This window comes from Gymnoscopelus braueri (genome assembly GCF_963280865.1).
Source record: "Gymnoscopelus braueri genome assembly, chromosome: 8".
NCBI lineage: Eukaryota > Metazoa > Chordata > Actinopteri > Myctophiformes > Myctophidae > Gymnoscopelus > Gymnoscopelus braueri.
In genome coordinates, this window is record NC_137609.1 from 35,231,768 (window position 1) to 35,252,724 (window position 20,957).

At 40.0% G+C, this 20,957-nt stretch overlaps 1 protein-coding gene across 1 annotated transcript; it reads left to right on the top strand.

Annotated features, from left to right (window-relative positions):
* The first annotated feature begins 842 nt into the window (after window positions 1-842).
* Window positions 843-15,950, top strand: LOC308091202 (sorting nexin-12). The gene is made up of 5 exons (XM_080436639.1): window positions 843-1,283; window positions 4,686-4,781; window positions 8,774-8,898; window positions 10,407-10,497; window positions 14,918-15,950. Exons 1-5 carry the CDS (start codon window positions 1,119-1,121, stop codon window positions 15,002-15,004), a joined length of 564 nt encoding a protein of 187 aa, XP_080292765.1. The 5' UTR covers window positions 843-1,118; the 3' UTR covers window positions 15,005-15,950.
* Window positions 15,951-20,957: the final 5,007 nt, after the last annotated feature.

Sequence of the window (20,957 nt, forward strand, 5' to 3'; positions counted from 1 at the left end):
CCTTTTATAATGTGTTTATTTTGCACTTTAATGCTGGTTTGTGTAAAGCACTTTGAATTGCTTTGTTGTTGAAATGTGCTTTACAAAATAATAAACTGCATTCTATTATTTTAACCACTCATGCCCTATATAGGGCTTGTGCAAAATATTACACTTTTGATTTTGTTTTCTTTTGAAAATTTGTAATCTCTTTAAATCGCTTGACTACTGTCATAAAAATCTAAAATCTAAAAAACGAAATCACCACTAATTTCCATAATAGCCTACAGTTCAATTTGCCCTTTTGTATACTGCTCAAAAGAATTATATGATTTTCTGGTTTATATACCGTATTGCTTTCTACAATATACCGTTGTTCAATCTCACTCTTAATTGTCTTAGTTGTTTTAGATTTAATTTCCATCTCCCAGTCGTGATGATGAAGAAGATAAATAAAGTGTTTCATTGTATTGTAAGGCAGTGGTTCTCAACCTTTTCAGGCCGTGACCCCCCAAAATAATCATATTTGAACTGGGGACCCCCAAGATAAATATTGTGAAAATACGCGTTGCGGCGTTGTGAGCTTGTAGATCGGCTATTTTAAAATGTTTTGCCACTTTCTTATATTATTTGACAATTTGGCCAATGTTTGACCAGTTTTTATAGTAGGCCCAATAGTTTGTTGATTACTTTTGATGCAGCAATGGTAAAAAAAAAATAACATTAAAAAAATCATGTGGGGACCCCCCTGGGGGTCCCGACCCACAGGTTGAGAACCACTGTTGTAAGGCAGAATTGCAGGGATTGAGTCCACGCACGCAGTGACTTCGTTGGTCCGCTAGAGGGCGCGCACACTGTCCCACACACATCATCATCATCAGCAGCAGCAGCAGCAGGGAAACGAACGCATTTGTCTCAGAGGGAGGGCAGGGCGGCTGGGCCCCCGAAACAACACAACAACCTACTTTACTCCTCATCCAGCTGTACCGATCAGCTACAACCACAACACATCGATGTCTTCTCAAGAGATCTAAGTCCATTTTGTGGGGTGTCATTTACTTAAATGTGACGGTTTTTTTTTGTTGTTGTTGTCGGTATAGCTCCCAAATAAATAAGGAAAACAACCTTTAAAAAAAAAGATGTCAGAACCTACGGTGGCCGACACTCGCCGGCTGAACTCCAAACCCCAGGACCTGACGGACGCTTACGGGCCGCCGAGTAATTTCCTGGAGATAGACGTTTATGATCCGCAGACCGTGGGGGTCGGACGGACCCGGTATACCACCTATGAAGTTCGGATGAGGGTAGGTTTGGTTCGGAGAGAAATGAACGCCTGCAGCAGCAACATGGTCACGGTTTAGCCCTAGCCTAGCTCTGGCCCAGAGCTCCGTTAGGAGCGGGTGCCTTTCCCATGGACTGAAAATTCCACTGCCGTGCGAGATCTCCAACTTTAGTAAAAAATAAACAAAACTATTTCGCTACTCACCGAAACAAAGGCAGTTTTGTGTCGTTGAAAGACTATTCTCCAGGGTGGGATGTCTCTCAGCACCCCACCTTCTCTGTATAATACACTTTTTGGGAAGAAAATAAAATATGTCCGCCACAAAGAAATTATTGTATTTACTCTACTGCGCCCTCTACAGATTTGATCAGTTTAAATTACCATTGACCAGTTCTGTAGAGGGCGCAGTGGAGTAAATACAATAATTTCCGTCTGGCGGACATATTTTATTTTCTGCCCAAAATGTGTATTATACAGAGAAGGTAGGGTCCTCAGGCGTCTCCCACCGTGAAGAATAGACTTTCAACAACACAAAGCGGCCTTTGTTTGGATGAGTGGCGAAATAGTTACCTTTTATTTGTTTTATTTAAGTGGGAGACCTCGCACGGTAGTGGAAATGTCAGTCCATGGGAACAGCACCCACTCCTAACGGAGCGTTAGAGAGAACTCGCTAACGCTCTGGACCAGAGCTATCCCTAGCCGTTAGCCTGGTTAGCATCCTCCTCTGGATGTGGATGGAAGTTAAAAACATACCGGGGCTGTAACGTTGTCCTGAGCCGGCGGGAGGGAACCCAATGACCCCGGCAAATACTAACCCGAGGCCCGGGGTTTTGTTGTGCGGCCCTGGCTACCTCCATAATGACTTCACATTACATATCATATCATGTTAATCTCTGGGACCCCCATTCTACACTGTATTATCATCAGTGTTAATTTAACTCTGAGAGTGTACATGGTCCATTTGGTTCCATTTGTACACTCTCAGAGTTGCAGACACTTCAGGGTCCATTTGGTTCCTAACAATCAATCAATCATTTGTCTGGGGACCCCCTGGAACCCCCTCAAGGACCCCTGGGGGTAATGTTGAAGTTACGTTATATTATCCTCTCAACCACGCTACCATGAACATAATGGGAGATCTGCAACCTCTGGTCCATTTAAATGAGTTTTGTTTACAGATCCAGAATAATAATGCTTTCCAGTGCAATAGAAATGCTCAAAATGCATTTTTAACATGTGAGAGCCACTGTGCTCTGTTGTCGACATGGTTCATAATCGATGGCTGTGTAGATTATGTTCATAATGGACATGAATGTGTGGATATTAACCGTTCAGTAATGCTATAAGCATTGCTGTTTGTGAGGAGAGGTAGTAATAACTTGTGGAGAAATCTGGAAACGTCTCTCTCCCAGGAAGACCAAACCAAAGGGAACAAATATTCAGGAATGAAATTCCATCCCAATGAGAAGGGAATGACAGTGACTGAGGGAGGTAGAAAACCACTGACACAGCTAAACCTAACGGCTGGATCATGTTGAGGAAATGAATGTTATCACCCCCATTAAAACCAGCAGAGATCAACAGTTTGCCAGAGATCTGCATGGTTATCACGAGTTAAATGACAAGCCCTTCTTCGCTTTATAGTTATTTCTAGGGTATGTCGTTATTTCTTTGGTATGTCTGTGCTGTTTCTTTTTCTTTCTCATGAAACACCCATAGGCTAGAATGCTTATTGGCAGTTTAAATAACACGACCAATGCCTGGTGTTAAACTGGACTATAACACACCAATAGCCCAAGTCAGACCGAGTATAAGAAGCTTCATAGGAAAGAGAACTAGACTGCTGCATTGCCATTTGTTATAACTATTTTGGAATCCACTGCAGTTAATCAGATTCATTGATTCATTCATTTTGCCCATGTTCATGAGAGATACAAGAGAAGTCTTGTTTCAGCCACAATGATGACGACGATGATGTTGTTTTTTCATGAAAATTATACTTAACATTCAAAACTCAGTCCATGCTGGTCACTGTTCCTCGTTTCTTGCAACCCAATATGTTTTTTTGTACATAATATGTCATTGTGATAGTTTCAGGTTAACCACATGAAAACCAAATCGGCTATTTTCGGCAAAGACATTTGTGGTATAGAGGGAAAAAGGAGGTGACCAAGTATAGCCCCCTAGGGGACCCCGGTCAACAAGTATATAGGGTTTACCACTTGAACCCCAGCATCCGTATCGTGGGGAAAGCTTTCGCTGAAAATAGCAGATCGACAAGCTCACAACGAGCGAGAGCTTGTCGATCGGCTATTTTGAGCAAAAGCTTTCCCCACAATATCAGAAAACAGAAAAGACGCTAGTATAGAGCCCAGAGGGTCTCCGCTCGTCCACATGGGGTTAAAGTGGGTTAAACGCTGCCCTGTTCCAACCTCGGACCTTGACTAAACGCATGCCTTCATTAGGATTCAAACCGTAGTACCTGCATTATAATTGACCTCGGTTGCCCGATAGTGATAGACTGTTCCTCATTTAGGTCTCTCTTCCTCATAGTATTTCAGTCAAAATACAAACAGTAGTGCAGCAAACAACAAAAAAAAGCTGCATCACCAGTGGCTAAAGCCAGGCATCAAATATTCATTTTGAAAAGGCTGCGTGAAAAAGCCATTTGGCAGCTGGAGGCGAAGGAGTTGACACAACTCACTCCAACTCCTGGTATGTTTTGGTGATGTCTCCCATCCAACCCCATTTCCCTTTAACCACTTTAAACCGGGCGTGCCTATTTTGGGCATGTCATTAGGGCTACAGCAAATGCTATCAACAAATTGACGTGAAAAAGCTTTTTATTTTCTTACAATTGCCCAAATCGATTGGTCTGATTTAAGCACTTAATCCCTATTCCTATTTTATACTTAGTGATTTTATACTAGCCGATGTACAAGCTCACAGCACATCGCACTGCGTTGTTGTGAGCTTGTAGATCTGTCGACTGTGGCACCCCTATGTCATTATCGGCAAAAAAGCTTGTAGATCTGCTATTATCGTTATTCGTTGTATGATTAATAATAAAGGACTTTCTTTTAGTGGTATTAAAATCAGTTTTCATCTCCCTACACAACTAGCCACTCCCCAGTCCTCACTGTACGATTTCCTTGGGACTGTACAGCCGCCTCCTCTCACAATGACACAAATTGTCCCTAAATCACCCTGCTACTTTATCTAGCTATCACCATATAAATAAAACACTTGCCAAAGAGATTCATCTTTAGCTCAGTAATCATGAAAAACGTGTTCTCCCCCTTTTTTATGTGTCGCAACAACCAAATCTTAACATCTATGTAACCATGGCCTCTGTCAATGGCACAGATTTCAGGACACAACAGAAGCCACATCATGTCTTGTTTCTTGTGTCTTCTCCGTATAGACGAACCTTCCTATTTTCAAGCTGAAGGATTCCTGTGTGAGAAGAAGATACAGTGACTTTGAGTGGCTAAAGAATGAGCTGGAAAGAGACAGTAAGGTGAGTCACACAGCATAACGCCACATTTCCAGGTAGCAATTATTTGGGTCGATCAGTGCCACCCGACAGTTAGCGTGAGCCGATAAGAGATGATGTTGGCGTGGCTTCACCGAAAATAGCCTGCTGTTTCTGGTGCACGACACTGGTGAACACAGCACACAGTATAAAACCGATTTTACACTTCCCCTGTACCAGTGTTGATTTCGTCGACTAAAACCATGACGAAAAATGTTCGTCGACTACCTTTTTTCACTGACGAAAACTAAATAAAAACTAAGCTATGATAACTAAGACTAAATATATTGACAATTTCGTCAACAAATAAAAACTAGACTAAAATGTTAGTGAGAGACTAGTGGAGAAGAGATCCAGTAGAACTAAAAGACAAGTCTTTTTACGTTTGATTGCGCTCGGGTGTTGCGCTCTCACCGCTCTGAAAATAGCGGGGGGAAAAAAGTGTAAAATTTGCCATTACGACGCCATCAAGGCCTGCCAAAATACATTTTAGTCTAAATCAACTGTAGATTTAATCTACTATAATCTTATATTTAGTCGACTAAAACTAGACAAAAACTAAAACATTTCAGATGACACAAATATGACAAAAAATAATAGGAATTGTATTCAAAAGACTGTGACTAAAACTAAATCGACATTTGTGTCAAAATCAACACTGCCCTGTACACTAGGTGTTGAGATTACCGTCTCTGTCATTATCGATACATAAAAGAAAAACCAACGCTTCATCCATGACATCCTACTCTCTCTCTCTGATGATGAACAGTTGAGATCAAAGTGTAATGTCCTGGATTGAATGTCTCTCTCTTGAGATGTCCCATTCAGAGTGTCTTGGAATCCCAGACGGAATGTTTCCATAGACCAGTATACGTAGTACAGTATACAAATAAAAATACCTGGGGGTGACTTGCGTCTTCCTCAGTCGGAGGAAGACGCAAGTCGAAACGTCAGTCACCCCCGTAAATGAATAAAACGCAAAGACCCAGTCGAGTGCTCCAGTATTTTATTTGGGTAGACTCTTCTGAAGTGCCCAGGTATTTTTCTTTTTTACTAGTCTCGCTGTCTGAGCACCGAGCCCTTCTACCCATAACTGGCTGAAGCACGTTGGACTTATCTTTGTGACTTTATACGTAGTACAGTATTCTGCTGTGAAGCTGTTCCTCCTGCTTACTTTGCCTGTTTATCCTCAGTAATAACAGTCACTGCTGTACTATACTGTCTGTTCTCAGTATTCTATAGCAACATTTATAGCAGTATGTGGAACTACATTCTCTGAATGGTAGCAGGTGTGCATTAGGGTGCACTGCATACATGTAAACAATCAGCCCCTCACCCACACAGGTGGTGCCCTACCCTAAGCCAGTGGTTCTCAAAGTGGGGTCCGGCGGGGACCTCAGGGCTCCTTGAGGGAGTTCCAGGGGGTCCCCAGCCAAATGATTGATTGTTAGGAACCAAATGGATCCTGTAGTGTCTGTAACTCAGGACCAAATGGACCCTAACGGGTCTATTTGGTTCCATTTGTACGCTAGAGTTAAATTAATGCTGATGATGCTACTGTAGATTAGGGGTCCCAGAGATCAAAATTATATCAAATGGGGGTCCGTGAAACTAATGAATATCAAACTGGGGGGGGTCGGTCCTTGAAATGAAAATGGTTGAGAATCACTGCTATACCGTAGCTATAAAAATCTTCTCTTATGGGGTCCCTGACATATCTTTTCAAAGGGGGGCTCCGCAGGCTAATATGTGTCAATTTGGGGGTCAGTGCCAAGCTGGGGCCAGATACATAGACGAGCGAAAACAGTTTTGACCAATCGGCTCGACTAATTGAAAATGGTTAAATCTGTCTGTGGGTTTTATAGTTATTGAACCTTGAGCTTGTGACTGAATTCTAACTACAACATTGGTTACATTGGAACACAGGTTCTTTTTTCCATTTCCTGACAAGTAACCGCTTTTGGACATGCAAGGTTTCCACCCGACAGCAACGATATGTGTCTGCTCAGTGCCCTCTGACAGTGGCCTGTTGCGTAAAAAGCCATGGATACTTTGACTTGGATGAAGTTAGGAGATAAAGAGAAACGTAAACCATGCCAGGTGGAAGTGAAGTAGCCTATCTAAAGACTACTCTGGCTTTCAGACCAGACCTATGAAGTTAAAAGGGGCCAGCGGAGGCTGCGGAGCCGTATTGTACCACATAGATACTACACATTAACAGTGCCATGTGTGCATTCGCTCTGAACGCCATAAACTCACTGAAACGCTGTTGGATGCTTGGACACTGCAGGCTGAAACATTCCCTTTAACACCTGACAAAGTTTGTCTCGCAAATCAAATAGCCCGCTAGCCGCGCACGGGGCTCTAGCGAGGGCGCGCTTATTTTGGGGTACCAAAATCGTGGGATACAAAATTCCCAAAAAAAAGTTAAAAAAAGAAAACTTCAAACAAAAAAAAAATACATAGGGGACCCCCTGGGAGTCCGCGGACCCCCTGGGAGTGTTGGGACCCCGCGGACCCCCCTGAAACATCGCGGACCCCTTCGGCTGGGTTTTTTTTTCTTCATGAAGGTGGTTGCTTGTTTCTGGCGCACATCTGGCAACACTGACCTGCTGCTTGTCTTTTCCCAACGTGGCAACCCATACTGCCGGTCTGAAGAGACTGCCGGTCGGTGGCGGTGCTCACGCTAAAGGGAACAAAATGGTGTACCCGTGATGTTGTCCGGCTCACAGTGTTTCGGTGACGCTCGGCGGTGCTCGGCGGTGACGCTAGGGAACAACATGGTCGACCGTAATGTTGTGAGTTTGTGCTGGCCGCAATTAATTATGCTCCGAGGGGGCAGATGTGTGGTGAGCAATGAAAAGTAGCCTACGCCACCCGTAAATTAATTGCGCGCGTTGTGGCTTGTGTTGTTTGTGACGTGATATGTTGTTGTTGTGTTTACTGCGAAACAATGACACGGGGAAATTATGGCTTTTCATCTTTCCAATGTATTATAGGATACACATTTCTGTTTAGTCCTAGACCTGACATTATCAACAACAATACTGGCTTAGATGTTCTTGGCAAAACCATTTTCAAATTAAATAATTCCTGAAAGTTGGGCGACAAAAGAATATTGGTGTGCCCCCTGTTCTAGTGCCTGTGATATGGGCAGGAGGTTGATTCTACCTGTTTTCACCGACTGATTCTGGATCAACACTAATGGAGCAGCACATTTCGAAAGGTGACATCTCAGGATTAAATTGCTCATATTTTAATTATTAAAATACTGCATTCTCTTAAAGTCATACTCTGTAACTTTTTGAAATAAACAAAAGTTATTTTTTATATAATCTTTGACAGGTATATTTTTCACAATAACCTGTCTGTCTGTCTGTCTGTCTCCGTCCGTTTGTCCGTCCAATTTCTATTTAAAATGACATAGGCACCGGAAATATATTTATGTAACTTACGGTTAATAAATACAGTTTCTGACAACTTGAAGTTGTTTCAAAATATAGTCGGGCGCTAGTTATTTTATTTTATTTATTTTATTTAACCAGGATAATACCACATTGAGATTTCCATCTCTTTTCCAAGTGGGCCCTGGCCAAGAAGGCAGCATAAAAACATCAAAACAAACAGATTAAAACAATGATACTCGAATAGAAGCATATGAAAAAGAAAAGTTAGAAAGAATTAAAAAACATGTGCACTCTTTGGTGTCCATTCCAATGAGGGAAACTAGCTTGAGTAGCTTCAAATCTTTTTGTAGTGGATTCCAAGGAAATGGTGCATCAAGCATCTTTCCCTAGTTGTCACAGTGTGATCATGATATGAGCTAGGACCCTGCAGCATTCCTTCATAAAATGAATTTTCCAGTATGAATTTAAATGATCAGGATTTTTTTTGTATCCCTATTGTGTACATCTAAATGTTTATAATAATAATTATTATTATTATTAAATGTGTATTGTGCTCCCTGACACCCACAGATTGTAGTACCACCTCTACCAGGCAAGGCCCTGAAGAGACAGCTGCCCTTCCGAGGGGATGAGGGCATCTTCGAGGAGTCCTTCATCGAGGAGCGGCGATTTGGCCTAGAGCAATTCATCAACAGGTCAGTGCTACCCAATAATTAATTGGTCAAACTGGTATTATAATTAGGGCTGGGCAGTATATTGACTTTATTGACTCGAGACATACTGTATATTTCAATTAAGCACGCAAACAATTACATTTTGATATCCTATATCTTATTTTAATGGTTTGTGTGTCAGGGGAACTTTGCCACTTTTATTGTGGAAGACAAATCGTTACTGATGGTTTCAAGGAGGGTCAGGGGGATTTAGATGCTTTCAAGATTGTCAAGATTGTCAAGATGGTCAACCTTTCCTGATCCATAAAAAGGTTGTGAACAGTGTTGCCAGAGAGAAATAAGCAATCGGTCTAGGAAAATAAGCCCAAAAGAAGCGACTAGGCCACATGAGCACTTAAAACCTACTGTATACTGCTATTTGAAAATAGACGATCGCGACGTGTTGTGACCTTGTAGATCTGCTATTTTCAAAAAATCGTGAAATAAAATGTGGAATTTATTTGCAAAAATCAAATCAATAACACAAATCTGTAGCGGGGCTGGAGAGACATACATATTAATTTGGTGGTCCATGACACGAGAATATTTGAGAACCACTGGTTTAAATAAAAAGATCGGAAGCAAGCCCAAATAAGCAACTACACTAAAGAAACAAGATTAAAAAAAACACAACCCGCAACTAACAATATTTACAAGCAACTTAACAGGAAAAAGAAGCCCAAAGTTGCTTATAGTAAGGGAACATGGCAACACTGGTTGTGGTTCTTCCAACACCCAGTAATATCAGAATGTCACCCTGCAGTGCTGGTGAACTAGGCTGCTGCAGCTTCATAGTTCATACACAGGACATTGGCAGCTGCTGTGGACATTATTATAGAACTAGATGTCTAATAAATGGAAGGTTGGCAGTGTTCCATAACCCCATTTAACCTGGCATCCCTATTTTAGGCATATAATAAATGTCACATTGCGGCGTGTTTTGACATTGTAAATCGGCTATAATTGAAAAAGGGCTTAAGTGGCTAAAGTTCACTTGACAAAAAAAACATGACCGTATGGAACAATTCATATCATTCAGACCTAATTTGAATACCTCAAAATCCATAGACATTTCTCTCTTACTACAATATATTTCCTAGCAAATGTGTGGGTCTGAAATGGTTATAAATCAAATATGATTTGTGTGAAGGTATACTCCGCACATTCTTTGGCACAGCTAAAATATCAGGCTGACATACTACCATTTCATGCCGGTTTCAGAGTTTGTTTGGGTGGTCTTCAACTAATTCAGGTGGTTTGCAGATCACAGGTGAATCAAAGCTATCACTGTGTCTTCCGCAAAGTCATCTAGACACAAATTTCCCGCTTGAACGGAGACATTTAACAGAGCTAGACGCTGCCAGAAATGTCTAGCCCAAGACGAGGCTTACCAGCTAATCCTCCAGCCGCTGTCCAAGAAAAGAGACATCTGCGGTATTTAATAATTATGTGCATCGAGTGAATTTGATCTGTACCGTCTCTTCCTGTAGAATTGCAGGTCACCCCTTGGCCCAGAATGAGCGCTGTCTTCACATGTTTCTGCAGGAGGAGAGCATTGACCGCAACTACATTCCTGGAAAAGTACGGCACTAGGGTTACCAAGGGGGGGGGGGGGGGGGTGGTCAAACGTCGGGATGTTGAACAGTGCATTTTTGCCTATATCTTCCCTGTCTCCATTCAATGTTTTCCTCTTTATCTTCTCTTGTATTCTTCCTTGCCTCTGCCTTTCGCTCTCTTCTCACTTGCTCTCCCTCCGTCTCTCTCTGTCTCTGTATACAGTTGTAAAGTCATATTCACTTTAAGCTCGAAGTACGACTTATTCATCTGTCCTACATCAGGATATGTTGATATGTGTTCAGACATTTCTGTCCCTCTCCCCCTTCTGCATTTGTTTTATAACTGTAAAATAAGCTGTGGTCTTGCCTCTCTAAGTCTTGTCTCTCTAATCGCTAATTTCAGGGACAACAGCAACAAAAGAAATCCATTGTATGATACATTAGATTTTTCCTTCCAAGAGTGTCATATATTCATGATTGTAATATAATGTGAATAAAGTAGAACAATATTGAAATATGTGCATTTGTGTTGACGCTAATGTGTACTTCAGACATGCAGAGATGCTGTAGATTAACTCTGATCCTGTTTTTTTCCTCTTCTTTGTTTTTAGGTATGAAAGAAGTAAGTTTGTTTTATTATAAACATCCTTTCCCTAAAAGCTTTTTTCCCCTCCTTTTTTCTTTTCTTTCACAAATCACTGGTGGTTGCATGGGCACTTTAAAAAATGCAGATCCATCTATTGCTTTGCAAGATCTACATGTCTAAACTAATAGTCCTTATGGAGTTCTGGCTGTAATCTACAGTACCTTTACATCCATGCGTACCCATACCTAGATACCCGGAGAACAAAAGATTGGGGAAATGAGGGGGGAAACTACGATCTGCTATATCGTTGCTGTCTGGCAGAAACCTTGTATCTCCATTTTTCAATATTTATATGTTTGCGTAAATTAATGGCTTACTTCGTCATACTACACACACAAAAGTAGCAAATATATTTGATCTATTAGCTCACAAGAGTCACAACGTGTCACATTTTTTACTTTTACATTTATTTGAAGTGAAAGTGGTTAAATCTGTGTGTTATAAATATTGAACCAATGAAAAATATCAAGAGCTTGTGACTAAATAATAACTACATTGGATCCAGTGAACATACAAGGTTTCCAACTGGCAGCGACAATATAGTATACGGTATATGTCATCATACTTTATACAGTCAAAAGTCCAAATAATGTTGTGATATGGTATTTTGTCCTGATCAATATCACCCAGCCCGACAATATATATAATTCTGCCGGTTAGACTGCTGCAAATGAAAGGATATTGTGTAAGAGAGGATTTTGTAACACCTTTCTAACCCACAGAGAAATGTGGGGAGTTTTGCAATCCATTTTGTTAGCATGCAGAGAAACATTTCAGATTTAGACATTGCAGTTTGAATTGAACATACAAATGATTGATAGACCTGTTGGCAAATGTGGCTTGCAGAAGTTTCTCTGTGTACTAATATCTAATGTACTGATATTTAATATAAGAATACCTGTATGTACCTGTATGTTAACCACTGTTTTATAACAAAAGAATACATCATAAGTAGAGCACTCTTAAATCTTTTTACTAATTTTCTCACAAATGTGTTGCTAGTAACTACTAACCAGCTGCATGGCAAGTTTGCACGTTTTTGATGATGATCTGTTTTTGCTTGCTCTGTTGCGCGATTGTGTCGCACGCCAAGAACAGCGTTGTTGGTCGGCTAGTCTCGTCGTGCAAAACCGTCACGCAACGAAGTGTGAATGGGGCTTAAACATGAACAATGTGTGCTTTAACGCTTCACTGTGAGTGTTATTCATGCCGTTGAATTAGATTGCCATCCCTAAATTGGCTGAAAATATTTTTTTCCAGACCTGCGAAATCAATGAAATGCATTGTTCAGTCTCGCGCCAAGACAAACATTTCTTTGTGTCTGAAAGGGCATACAGCATTGTGATGTAGCCATGTGATAATAGCTGTTGCCTCAGATGTAAATTCTATTTATTCTATTTTCAAAGCCTTGCATTTTCCGACTGTGTAGTGTGTCAAACTGCCCCCCTCCCCCACAAATTCACATCAAACTTAAAAAAATCCTACTAATGTGTTAGAATTATGAAGACTTAAAGATTAATGTCCGAAAATGGATAGCCGGAACATCTCCTCATACTGCCCATTTGTTGGTCCTCTGCCAGAAACATATTCTGTAGCTCACATAGAAACCACTCAACACGAGTCTTGAGCAGACTTCATCTCAACGTTTTGATCACACATGGTGGCGAGCAACAAAATGCAAACTACCGAAATCCACTGCAGTTCTGCAGCTTCAGATGTGCATCAGCAATAGAGCACCGAAGTCTGATGTAATTTACACATCCTACCTGGGTCACGGTTCCCCCCCCCCCATTCTGAATTCCCATAGACGTGTTTAATATTGCGTCATATAAGAATTGTGTTTCAAAAATAAACAAATGAGCCCAGCGGTTTGACTCATATGGATATGAAGCATCAACTGACGGCAAGAAAACGCTAACGTTACCGTCGCCAAATTAGTCAAATTTCCGCCCCGAGACACTATCAAATATGAGTGACTGACTATCGTAAACGATACAGAGCCACCTCCCTGACAATAGCACCGGGACAATTGGTTTATTTTTGGACCACAATTCTTCTATGAAACGATTCTAAGATGACCCAATGTCATTCTCCATAGAGAAATTATTTCTGTGACCCAGGGAATGAACGAGTGACGTCAGGACTTCGGTACTCAATACACACACACTGCATGAGTGCATGTCGGTCCAGACAACATTATGTTTAATTATGCTACCCTACCCCACTAGCTACAGTGATCATCTTTTGCCAGATGCCTGCCTAGCAGAACAGGGGTCAATTACATTTCAGCGCAGTCAAATCAGATTTTTGCTTAGGCTCCAGAGTAATTTCTTACTTATTGTTTGAGTTGATTAATAATAATTCATTTAGGAATCTTTAAATAGGATTTAGTGCAAGCATGCTGAAGGAAACCCATTTGAATAGCTGATTTTCCATTTCCTCCCTGTTTAAAAATGGACCCCAACCTGGAGACCAGGAGCTATATTCCCAAATTGTCCCAGCATACCGTGCCTATCCAGGATTGGTCTTTAGGTCAACCTCCTATTTGTTTTTCACTCTAGAGAATAGATGTCCTCTTATCTGGACTTAGGGACATAGTCACAACAGCTGTCTGTGCATCTCTGCATCGCCTTTTTTCTTCATCGGACAACTGTGTGACTTTAAGATAATAACTGAAAAACGCTTTCAAATCACATAGCATTACATTTAAATTAAGCTTTAGACAGTGGCTAGGATTGTGCTACCTGTAGTTGTATTTTACTTTTTGTATTTGCTAATTCCCCATGCACATCTGGCCACTGAAAGTGACAATGTGTGTTTAGCTCTGAACAAAACGGGTTGCCTGCAGGCCTAACACGCATGTCTGAACTTGAGATTTCCTTCTATTAAATGTTTCTGTCTGGATTCTGGAAAAGTAATTCATGTATATGCAGTCCCTGTACATTTTGGAATATAGTATTCTCTTAACAATACCTAGAGTATTCAATACTAAGAGTATTCTTCAGCTGTAGTGGATTATGTCGTGTCCAGTAGAGTACAGCCAATCTTCTCCATTGTACAATGGGGAAAGACCAAATTCCTCTCAGGGAATTAGGATGTGTAATTGTGTAAAATGTTGAAGATGGTATAAGTGATATGTTTTGTTAAAATAAGTGTTAAATAGCTCTATATTCTGATTGTATCATTGTAATGCGTCTTTTTTCAGTAACAGGGGTCTAGCCTCCCCACCTCTCCAGCTCTTTAGTAAACATAAAATACATGTTCAGGTCAGGATACCAATTTCAATACAATCGGGAGAGGGAACTCATACAGGATAAACAAGTGATTCTGGAAGTGATGAAACAAAGAAGTAGGTAGACAGAACACTAGTGGAACTGGAACACTATAAAATTGAAGCTGAAAAATATGTGGTGTTCGAACCCTTTTACTAAACAAACACTGTATATATCAATGATGTACAGTGTACTGAATGATTACCATCTGAATATAGAGCTTTAACTTTTAAACTAATATATATATATAAAAAAAACTAATTTACTCCACTTGTAAAACGTGTGTGTGTGTGTGTGTGTGTGTGTGTGTGTGTGTGTGAGAGATATATTTTATAACATATAAAGGTTCCACCTTTATGGAACCATGACTAAAACAAATTGTGCTTAACAGGGTCCCTACACTGTATCTACTTGCATCAGTAGAGTCAAAGTGGATAAAACACATCTGTTTTAATTGAGACTGTTTCAAGGGAGACTGCATTCTTATCTTGTGTGTTTTCTTTCTCCTCTCTCCCTGGTTGGAAAAGACCATGAAAGCTGCTGGAGCGGTCCCATGCACATTTATTTCTACGACGTCATGTCACGTTAAACTTGGTGGAAAATGTCAGAGCTGATGAGCATTAAAGATGTAGAAAAGAATATCCTGTTTCTCCTAGCCAGAACCAAGTAAAGAAAATCAATGTATCATATAGAAATTGTATGGTTTATCTTTTTTAGCCATTGCACCACATTACACAATTTGAATTTCATAATCACAAAGAAAAGAAGAAAAAAACATTCCACACTCCCATATGTCATTCTATCATATCAAGAATTTATTTTTATTATTATTTTTTTACATTGAATATTGCATTGTTATGGGTGTCTTTTTTTGAATTATTTGGATGCTCTTAAGTAAAAGGCGTCATTCCCTGCTTTCAAAAGTGTATCCTTTTGCTAACAAGAGATTTGGTACTGATGATTCCTTCCAAAGCTGAGCAACATGTAGCATCCAAAACAGACAATAAAACAGCATTCCATGTGTGTGAACGTTTTCTTTTTCTCCATGAAGATGAAATGGAATATGTTTTTTTTCTGACATGTGATTATTATTATTATTTGCCCCCTTCCTTTACCCCTGTCTTAGTTTTAACTGAATTACGTTTTGGCTGTGTGTCAAATCAGCAACACGGTAAAACCCTCTGTGTTAATTCAACTCGGAGAACCAAATGAACCCTTTACAGGTCAGGCCATTTGGTTCCATTTGTACCTTCTCTTGAGTTCAATTAACACTGGATTTTAGTGTGTACTGGGAATGTTAAGTCAGGTAAAATACCCACATCTAAGCACTGTGACAACGGGGTTAAATATTGTGAACACTGATTGTTCAAGGAAGTAATCTACAACTACTTTGCTGACCTGAAATATTGCTCGTTCTACCCTTATTTTGTAATGCTTTTTTTTCGTTATTATAATTATAATTGTGAGACATACTCCTACATGTAATCATTGCAATTTCACTATGGGTGAATAGAAACTTCCTTGTTTGTATCCACCAATAAAAGTCCCTGCTGCCTGCTGTATCCTGTCAAATAGATAATTATTTTCAGCTGTGAGATGATAATTCAGGTCTACTTGAGGGTATGGACCCCATAGTATATACCTTGTAAGTATGCCGTTAAACAGAGTTTCAACTTAACATGTTTATGTTCTCAGTAGCTTTCATCCATTAGATTGAGGTATCTTGTGTGCAAAGTTTGGCCTAATGGTGGTGCTAGAGGAAAGGCCATGGGGTCACCAAAACCAATATGGTGCACAACGAATTGCATGGCTGTTCAGGAAGTAGTTATTGAAATGTTGTTTAGGACCAAAATGTTGGACCGACTGACATACAGCTGCTAAATGTATGGTTGATTGCCGACAAACTGATTTACAGGCTTACAACGCGCCACATAACTTGTAAATCAGTTCTTGTGTCATGACACAACAGTGTCTATTATACTTTAGGAGGTGCTAAGAGTTATGTGTTTTAGAAGGTAACCATTTAAACAATATATACTATACTAAAACAGTGCTAAGAGTTATGTGTTTTTAGAAGGTAACCATTTAAACAATATATACTATACTAAAACAGTATAACACTATATATATAGAGCCCTGGGTCCTCCACTGCTCTATACTTGGCCCGTTCCTTTTTCCCTCTGCATCAAATCTCGTCCCCGAAGCAGATCTACAAACTCACAATTTGTAGATATGTTATTTTTGCCAAATGTTTGCCGCAGAATAGGGATGCTAGGGTTTGTGTGGTTATGTTGAGCTATAACATAAAAAGTATAGGCTACTGTAGATGTCTGCAGTATAGTACTTTCCACACTAAATCACATTATTTCCTATAGGAGGGGTCATAAAAGGAGTTCAGAGAAATGCCTCTCAGAGACTGACGGATGGCCTAATTTAGCATGGGAGATCTAGAATGATTGTGGGAACTAAACAAATTTTCTGGCCATTTGACTTGATCCTACACACGAGTTAACCATTTAAAACCCTATATACTTTGTTGACCTGTGTCTCTCAGGTCTCTTGATTCTACACTTGGTCCACTCCTTAATGTAGGTTAACCACTCTTTCATATATACTGTATGAATTGCATCCAATACATTCAATTCACAAGGAATCAGTTAATAATGCTTTGTTCAATTGTACTTACAGTAGAGTGGTTTGATTAATCCTAAAATGACTGCAAGCAACCATGCATTGTGATATAGTTTACTGCAAGCAACCATGCATTGTGATTCTTTTAACTGAAAGCAACCATGCATTGTGATTTTCCTTTTCCCTATGTAATTGCCAGTTCACAAAAAGCTTGTACTGTGAAAATGACCATCTTCCAAACTTTTTCCTCATGGCTTTGTGCATTAAGTGTAGGGATTAACATGGAAAGGGGAATGTTGGCCGAAGGTGGATTAAAGTTGTCCCAGAATAGTCATTATGTCATGTAGTCCTTGATCTGCACATCGTCCAAATGAGACATGATTGTAATTGGCTTATACATTTGACTTGTGTAAAATATGGGACCAGTAATTGGACTTCAGAATGACATATTACAATAATCAACACTCAAAGTTCTCTCATATTATAATACATAGAGTCAAATGTATACATACAGTAAAATGTTGCTCAGTCCTGCTGCAGTTACTGCCCCCTCCACCAAGGAGGTTATGTTTTCCAGTGGTGGAAAGTAAATAAGTACATTTTCTAAAGTACTGTACTTAAGTACCATTTTTATGTATTTTTACTCTGCTGGAGTATTTCCAATTTTCTATACTTTGACTTCTATTCCACTACATCTCAGAGGCAAATATTGTATTTTTTACTCCACTATAATTATTTGAAAACTTTAGTTACTAGTTACTTTGCAGATTTTGATTATTATTACAAGACATGCCACTCCAGCCCTATATAATACTTTGGCTATTTGAAAATAGTCGATCTACAAGCTCAAGAGATTGTAGATCTGATATTTTCAAAAGATGTTTTAATACATTTTAGACTGATAACTTGCATAATGACTACTTTTACTTTTGGTACATTAAGTATATTTTGATGTCAATACTTTTGTACTTTTAGTCAAGTACATTTTGATTACTGGACTTCTACTTGTTTCTATTGCAGTATTTTACTTAAGTAAAAATAATTGAGTACTTTTTCCACCACTGATGTTTCCCTGTCTGTTTGGTCTCTGTGACCAACATATCTCGAAAAGTAATTGGCCAGCTTGCCATAACATGTTCTCTTCACATCCATTATGCTCCCAAGGGGAAAGAAACATATTGATTTTGGTTACCCTGTGACCTTTCCTCTAGTAGTGCCACCACCAGGCCAAACTTGAACGTTCAACTTAGTAATGAATGGACATGTCTCTTCACCCCTTAGTCATACAGACACAGATTTGCTGTGCACGTGCATGCTCCCAAGAGGAGGGAACTATTGATTTCGGTGACCCCGTGGCCTTTCCCTCTAGCAACACCTTCACGCTAAACCTTTAAAGTAAGTTAGTAGCCTTGCCAAGCCATGGGGCAGGAGCCTATCCTGTTTCTGTTGCGTGAGGCAGTTTGATGTACAAGTATACCCCCTGGACATGACACTTGTATGTCACAGGGACTTTACCCCCAATCCAACCCTTGATGCTGAGAGCCAAGCAGGGAGGCATTGGGTCCCATTGTTATAGTTTTTGGTTTATGACCCGCTGGGGAATCAAACCACAACCTCCCAAACTCATGGCGGACACTCTAACCACTGAGCTGGTTACGCTAAATCTTTAAAGAGGTGGTGCCATGGTTTTGCACTTTTTTTGTTTTTCATGTGTCTATGAGGTTGATAGAACTTCATTAAGCCCCCTGGTGGTGTTTTTATGGTGTTTTATGTCTTCTCTGACTATTTTGAGTTTCTTCCTGGAGGCTGAAACCTTGAGGGTCAAACGTGCCAGTAGAAAAACAGTACTTTAATGACACAGTAAAATTATACCCTCCCCCGCATTATCATAACACAACAGTATAACCATAATACCTGATGATTATGTTTTAGGGGGGGGGGGGATCACGGCACCCCGTCTTTAACTACTCCTATATCCTATATCTACTTTGTCCTCCAGGGGTCCGTTCTTATTCTCGGCCCCCTCCGTTTTCCCTCTACACCAAATATCTTCGCCGAAAACAGCCGATTTACAAGCTCACAACGCATCACATTGCGACACATTGAGAGCTTGCAGATCGTCTATTTTTGTCTATTATGAAATATAGAGACGGTAGGGTTCATGTGGTTAAATGAGCTAACTCGGGAGATCTTTAGGCCTTAGTTGGCAGAGGTCTCTACTCATTGTGTTACTACACATTTAATTAAGCTGGCTTATATTATGATACTTGCAGAATAATTGTTAGCTCTTGAGTTATATGTAGGGACCCACAATATACACTGCATATCAGCTTATTATTATCAGCCAATAACACATAAATGCTTAAAAATTTGTTATTGGTGTTGAGACTTATATCGATGCCAGATTTGTACTACATTACTGTGTGATGTTTAGTAAAAAATCTGAACAGGTACTAATAAGGCCATGTTTTTTAGACATACACCAAACAAAAATGGACGAAATAAACATGGAAATGATTGGTTATGGGATATTGGCCAAAAATGTAAATATCACGCATCTCTAGTATGAACACCTATAAGTCTTAGAATAGTGATGACATAAACAACTGAAAGCATGCAATTAGGGATAAGTCCACTTATATACTGCAGCTGACATACTGTGAAAAGACACTGGATGGCTGTGACCTACAAAAAGGGAAAAAAGCACTGGGCATTCTTTGATCTGCTGGCCTTGTCCTGTGTAATGAAAGCAGGCAGAATGGATGGGTAGAATGAACCAAGGGAGGGGATTAGGTTCTGTTTTCTTAGTGGTTCTGACACAGCAGCCCAGTGTGCAGCCGTGACGCTTGTTGTAGTTGGAGAGACACCCAGTTGGGTCAGTTTGATAAAGTGGAAGTAAATTGAAAGAGCATCTGCAAAGCAGTGTCTCTGTGCATGCACAAAAGGAAAGGTAAGGAGAGTATAGCTACAATACTACTATGCCATACCTGGGGTAAAGCGAAGGTCGCCAATAAAATATTTAGGAAAAAGAGGTTACATTTATGGAAATCTAAGAAATGTGCAGTTCCTGAATGTACATGCACAGATTTATCTCATTGTAATTTACCTTTCTTCATGTAAGTTCTGTATAATTGTATCCAATAAGCAAACAGTTGATTGTTTGACTGCTACCACAATCAATCAAATCAGTAAGTAAGTAACAATCTAAACCTTAGATAAGATGATTAGTCTGCTGATTGCTTATCTTGGTTAACAACAAATTCCAGTACAAGTTTTAAAAAGCACACTTTTTAAATGCTGTATGCAAAGTAAACGGCCGCGCCCATTGGTCGATTCATGGGATGGGGAGAGAGGGAGGGGGGAGAGAGAGAGAGAGAGAGAGAGAGAGAGGAGATGGATGGATGGATGGATGGATGATAGATAGATAGATAGACAGACAGACAAATATCTGTCTGTCTGTCTGTCTGTCTGTCTGTCTGTCTGTCTGTCTGTCTGTCTGTCTGTCTGTCTGTCTGTCTGTCTGTCTGTCTGTCTGTCTGTCTGTCTGTCTGTCTGTCTGTCTGTCTGATCATTCTATTCCAATCCAATCTCATGACTTCAATTGAAGTTATATTCATAATGAATTGTTATGAAATTATGACCTCAATAACAGCTTGAATTTATATATCACATGTTATTTCTGTCTCACTATTTATTTTTCTCTGCTAATGGCAGAGAGAGGGGTGGGTCCACACATTTGCACGGTGGACACTTTAGATGCTATACAGTGTACACATAATTCACACATTTTAACTTACAAAGGTGGTTCAAGTTCAACAGGAAAATACTGAATAAATATCTCCGAATTTATTGGGGCTTTAGCCTACTGGTTTAAAACTGATTACAACTGACAAACTTCTAATTAATATCTCCCCATTGCATTATTTGAGCAATAAT

Coding starts and splice junctions, on each gene's coding strand:
- LOC308091202 (XM_080436639.1), top strand. CDS start 1,119: ATGTCAGAACCTACGGTGGCCGACACTCGCCGGCTGAACTCCAAACCC. Junction 4,782..8,773: donor AGCTGGAAAGAGACAGTAAG/GTGAGTCACACA, acceptor TGACACCCACAG/ATTGTAGTACCACCTCTACC. Junction 10,498..14,917: donor GCAACTACATTCCTGGAAAA/GTACGGCACTAG, acceptor TGGTTGGAAAAG/ACCATGAAAGCTGCTGGAGC.